The sequence below is a fragment of the Limulus polyphemus genome, unplaced genomic scaffold, assembly GCF_000517525.1.
Source record: "Limulus polyphemus unplaced genomic scaffold, Limulus_polyphemus-2.1.2 Scaffold87, whole genome shotgun sequence".
In the NCBI taxonomy this organism is placed as follows: domain Eukaryota; kingdom Metazoa; phylum Arthropoda; class Merostomata; order Xiphosura; family Limulidae; genus Limulus; species Limulus polyphemus.
The window spans coordinates 553,897-559,865 of NW_013665697.1; the positions used below are offsets into that span (position 1 = coordinate 553,897).

The window sequence follows — 5,969 nt, forward strand, 5'->3', positions numbered from 1 at the left end:
TCATATTAAGTATTGTAACTGTAGATCCAATATCCAGTAACGGAAAGATAATTTCGTTACCCCTTTAGCAATTTTTATGACTCTTCATATTAAGTATAGTAACTGTAGATCCAATATCCAGTAACGGAAAGATAATTTCGTTACCCCTTTAGCAATTTTTATGACTCTTCATATTAAGTATAGTAACTGTAGATCCAATATCCAGTAACGAAAAGATAATTTTGTTACATGTTTAACACTTTTTTGGCCCTTCATTTTAGATATAGTAACTGTAGATCTAATATCCAGTAATGAAAAGATAATTTCGTTACCCCTTTAGCAATTTTTATGACTCTTCATATTAAGTATAGTAACTGTAGATCCAATATCCAGTAACGAAAAGATAATTTCATTACCTCCTTAGCAATTTTTATGGCCCTTCATATTAAATATAGTAACTGTAGATCCAATATCCAGTAATGAAAAGATAATTTCGTTACTTCTTAAGCACTTTTGATGGCTCTTCATATTAAATATAGTAACTGTAGATCCAATATCCAATAACGGAAAGATAATTTTGTTACATGTTTAACACTTTTTGGCCCTTCATTTTAGATATAGTAACTGTAGGCCAAATCCTTACTAGGGTAAGGACGATTACTTTACATATTTATAACTTTTTAGGCCTTTTATATTATATATAGACGAAGCCTAGCCTAGTGGCTAACACGCCCGGACTATGAATCTATGGATATTTGGTTCGCGACCTTTTGTCACACTTTGAAGTCGCAGGTGCGCTACAAGATCACAAGTCCCACTGATCGATCAGACAAGAGAAGCCCAATTTCTGGTGGTTAGTGCTTTTTATTACCTACCTAATCTCTAGTATATATGAGATCAAAATTAGGGAGGGCTATGCGCAGATAGCCTTGAAGAAGCTTTGTACGAAATTTTGAAATAAATAAACAAAGAGTCATATTAGATAAATTTCTATTGTCCGCAAAGAGGATTGAACACGAATTTTAGCGTTATAAGCCCTGAAGCTTATCTTTGAGCCACGGACAGCGCTAATAATCAAATGTAGTGAATACAACATGTTTATCCTACACGCATATATATATATATATATATATATGTAATGTTAGAAAAAAGGATATTAATTATACATAGATAAAACGATAGTTGGGATATGATGATCGAAATAAGACATTAAACATATTTCAAAATAAAATTACAACAAATATAGGAATTACTAAAATTAAAAATGAACAATCAATGTCCAAATAATGTATAAAATATTCAAGCACGTGTTATTAGATTTGACGGTATGAAGTACTAAATGTGTGTCAAATCTAATAACACGTGCTCTCTTACTTTCATTACTATCTTACACGAATGGTATGAAATACTAAATGTGTATTCGTGTAAGAGTGAAATGAAAGTAAGAGAGCACGTGTTATTAGATTTGACGGTATGAAGTACTAAATGTGTATTCGTGTAAGAGAGTAATGAAAGTAAGAGAGCATGACTTAGTGATTATTCACTCAGCTTCAAGTAATGCGTTTATATAGCTATTCAGGTAAGCTTGAAATACAACTTTAAATGTAGTGATGTAACGTTACACAATAAATGTTTTGGTAGCTATGAGGAGATGGTAGTATCATAATAAATAATTTGAATAATAATCAACCTTATCGATATATTTTATATATTTCATTTACACATTACATATACATTAAAAAACACTAGTGATGTTTTTATAGTTTATAAAAACATTTGATGGGATAACATTCATTTTATTATTTATAAAACTAAGTATTAGTAGTTTAGTGGACGAACCGATAACGTTATTGATTGGTTAGTATCAAAGAAATAAGTAACCCAGAAATTGATTGGAAAAACTTTTCTAATCAATAATGTTCAAATAAAAAATATAGATCGGAACATTTTCGATTAGGACAAAAACTTGATTAAAAAACAAAAGACTACTCAGCCTGATATAGAAAACCCTTATATATACTAGCAGATGCCCGTTGAAACAATTAAACGGTAATTTTCCTAAAAATAGTGATGAATAAATATAAAACATGCTGTCAACCAAATCTCTTGGATCAGAGTGTATATGAAATATAATTGTCTAGTGGGCCTTTTACTACCGTCTTTTGTCATTACGTATGCTATTTCAATAACGAAAATTGCATTGTGTTTGTTTTTAAACAAAGGGAACTGACTACAATGCATTATTGACAAATATCTTTGGGTTTTAGATGCCATTTGTGCGTACAGCACAATAAAACCAACGTTTGCTAAGTAACTGAAGAGATGTTTTTCCAGTGGATGCTACTGTTCCTTGTCATTTTACTGAGCACAAGAAAAGACCGCTATCAAAGTGATCGCTTTTGACAGTGTTATTTCAATAAGAAGTCTCAAAGGGGTGATATTCATTTCAATTCAAATCAATTTATTCGATATGGTATAATAAAAATCAAATGATAAAGTTATACTCAAACACGTTCCTCGCTTTATGCGTTTTTTACATTTATGCTCCTATTTTCGAATTATTTCCTTCAATCAGTCGATAGAGGAAATACCATTTTTTTCGTGAATTTCCATCACAAAAAAAAAAGAAATTTTTGTTCTTAATATGTATTTATTTCTCAGATTGACTGTTCAGCAAATACGAAGATTGACTGATCCATGTTGATATCGATATGACATTTTGGGACTTGTAAACAAATTAATAATTGGCCGGTAATGTACTCTTGAAAATAAGAATTCTGATTTATAAGTTTTTGTAAGATTAACCGTTCAGGAAATATAGAGCGTAACAGACAGACATACATTTGACTATTATATATATATATATAAATGTTTTATACGTATGCTGTAATATTAAATTATGATATTTCTATTAGAAGACCACATTCTGAAGTCAGGTGAAGTTCCGATTAATCGAGAGCGTTATTTTAATTTACAAGGTGTGAGTTTTTTATTATTATTTGAAAGGTTACGCCCACTCCAATCATTGTTATCGTTCGGCAGATGGCGCTCTAGTTGATGCCATAGAAATCAGCTAGTTTCAATTGATCGACGACAATCGGGTGTGTTGTCTTTAGGATCGTGCATGTGCTTGTGAAGGGACATATTCTTTCGGAATATATTCGTAGTCGAGAATTTAGCCGTGGCCACAATAGACACTCACAGAAATATGCGTGTATTCAGCCTCACCGCTCAGAATACATTTTGTCAGATATCACCTTGAAAATGCTTTCTCAGAGGGAATAATCAGGCTTTGTCTTCTGTCACTTCCTTGACTTCGAAAATGAGTACCAGAGTGTTATATCTGTACCTTCTATCTGTTCTAGTCTGCTTAACAGTTACAATTTCTCGTAAGTGTTAGTTTTAATTTGAATCTAATTTGTAACTAAAAACAAGACATTTGCTATAAGTCAGAAATGTAAAGTCAGTTTGATTTATTGCGTATCTTGGCAGTTCTTATACTGAGCACCTAACTATATATCATTAACTTTTTAACAATAAAACTTTGTGATGTTTTAATATCATTATAAGTTAAGATAATAAAATTTACATTTTAGCCTAAAGATATTATTTAAGGCCATGAAATTGTGATCAATAAGGTGTTTGCACAAGGAGTGTATAAATCTATCGGTACAAGGACGAAAATATAACTGTTTTCAAGTAAAGTAAATTTTATTAATTTTGTTAACGTGACTCATTGAAACTGCTTCGGGACTACATAATATTTAAACGCTAAATTAAAAAATGTTTTAATACGAATGAGATGACCTTTTTTCATTGATCTTAATTCTGCAGTGTTTTTCAACTGTCAACAAACGAAGTAGTGCGTGAAGAAGATTGTAAACGGGTACAAACACGAGATGTTCCTTTTCCCAGTCGGGTCTTTCTAAAGCATTTTTTTGTACATTACTTACGAAGAAGTTTAAAGAGCAATTCTGGGAGATTCCATCACTGAATTGTTTATCTATTTATTTATTAAAACTTGTTAAACTATGTCATTACTGTTAATGAACGTGACATTCTCGTATTTGATTATATTTAGTTTAAAACTATTAGGCATCCGCCTGTTTACAGTGTAATAATTCAGCTACCAAAGAAGAGGAAACGCTAACAGGTATCTTCAAAATAGGTTATTAATGAATAAGAGCAAATCATATTGAAAGATAAGTATACTAAATATGACTTTACTTCTAAAATGAACATTTCATGGAGATTCTTTCATGTTACCTACTTAACTACATATCACTTGAATTCAAATGGAAATATGTTCTCTAACACTCGAGCTTCATCAAAACACATTATAGATGAAGGCTGTACAGCTGTAGAAAAGACAGACATTTACGGAAGGCTGTTTTGAAACTTAGACAGAGTAATGAATGCAGTTCAAAGCACAGCTTTCTGGTTGATATATACAGCATATGTGGTGATTAGTCTTTAGTTTCCAGACACAGCCTAATTACAAATGGGAAATGGGAACTTCCGCCAGAGGCGTTGATAACTAATGTCCTGACAAGATATAATGAATGTAACATCTCTCGACTAGATTATGGAATCTGTATAAAAATTAAGATCGTTTACTCATTTTATAAATGACTTCGTTTGCTGACTCGAAGTTTCTACTTTTTGTAAGTGAAAAAAACACATTTCCTGCAAGTGCTTTTATGTTGTTTTGTTACTCATCTCTCAACGGCTTGTGAAAGTGCTCAGTAAAACACTTAATTAATCATTTTTAATGGCTGTTGTTGTCGTTGTAAGCCCTGTGTGTCTTTACTAATAGATTAAAATTATCGATGTGAATATGTACTCGAAAGTACAGTCTTTCGTTGAGGTAATTCTTATATAAGTATTCATGCATTTTTTTCGCTTTTCAAGATATAGCTTTTTTTTTACAAAGCAAGCTAACATCTTAGCCATTTCCAGTTTCCTGCTCTAACTTTCTGTTTAACACAAAAGTAATAACTCGAAAAAACACATAACAGAATTAGCTTCACTGAATCGATTTAGAAAGATTAAATAGGGAGATATTAAAACGAGGTAATATCAGCGAACAGCGATTTGAAGATAAATGTCTCTTAGTTATGCCTGGAAGTTTAAATGTATCACAATGTTTTGATTAATAAAATATGCATTTTTTAGAATAGCATAGAATAGTATTATTTCACTACATACATGTATAGTTTTTTTTATAAAATGAAACGTTTTAGGCACACTCTGAAATACAGTATACACTAGAAAATGTAAAATATTTTGTAAAACCTGCTTTAGAAATATACAACTCACGTATTGGTGTAGAAAATGAAACACTTTTGAAAGCTTATGAACAATAGTGTTCAGAGGCTGAAAAATTATATGTTGTTCTGTTTTATGTAGTCTTTTATAGGAATTTAAGAGAATCAGTGATAGTGCACGAGATAAACATGTAAGTTTCATATATTCCGTAAGTAACTTTCATTCTATTATTTCTTTAATGTTCTTTTCATCAACATCTTTCCATTTATTCAATATATAATTTCCATTATGAGGATTATTTTCCATTGTTAGCTTAGTATATGAATTTAAGATTAAGCTAAATCACCTAAGCTGTATTAGTTTTCTTAATACGATCAACAATATCGGGGATAATGAGGATACCCATTATAATCGTTATTAAGTCTTTTTTTTTTACCAATCGCATACTCCTAGTTATATTATACTGCTATATTAAATTACCCAGGTTAATTATTGGATTATTATTATTTTTAGTTTTATTGTACGTAGGTGTCTTGCTTTAGTTTTAATGATTGAAGATATGCTATGTTCAGTTATATTATCTATCCTGCGTTCAGTTATAAATAACCAACATTTAATATTAAGAACTGGCTAAGTTTTTAAAATTGTTTATAATTATGGTCTAAGTGGGAGAGTGTCAAAAATTAATTAATTATTTGTTCATTTCATGCAATATAAGCTTC

General features: G+C 30.6%; 1 protein-coding gene across 1 annotated transcript in view; it reads left to right on the plus strand.

The window, feature by feature from the left end:
• The first annotated feature begins 3,083 nt into the window (after positions 1–3,083).
• LOC106468310 overlaps positions 3,084–5,969 on the plus strand; it is a 12,366-nt gene continuing 9,480 nt past the window's right edge. Inside the window, exon 1 of the mRNA XM_022397333.1 lies at positions 3,084–3,368. Within this exon, the coding sequence (XP_022253041.1) occupies positions 3,302–3,368 (67 nt within the window). The 5' untranslated portion in view covers positions 3,084–3,301. The remainder of the gene's footprint in view (positions 3,369–5,969) is intronic.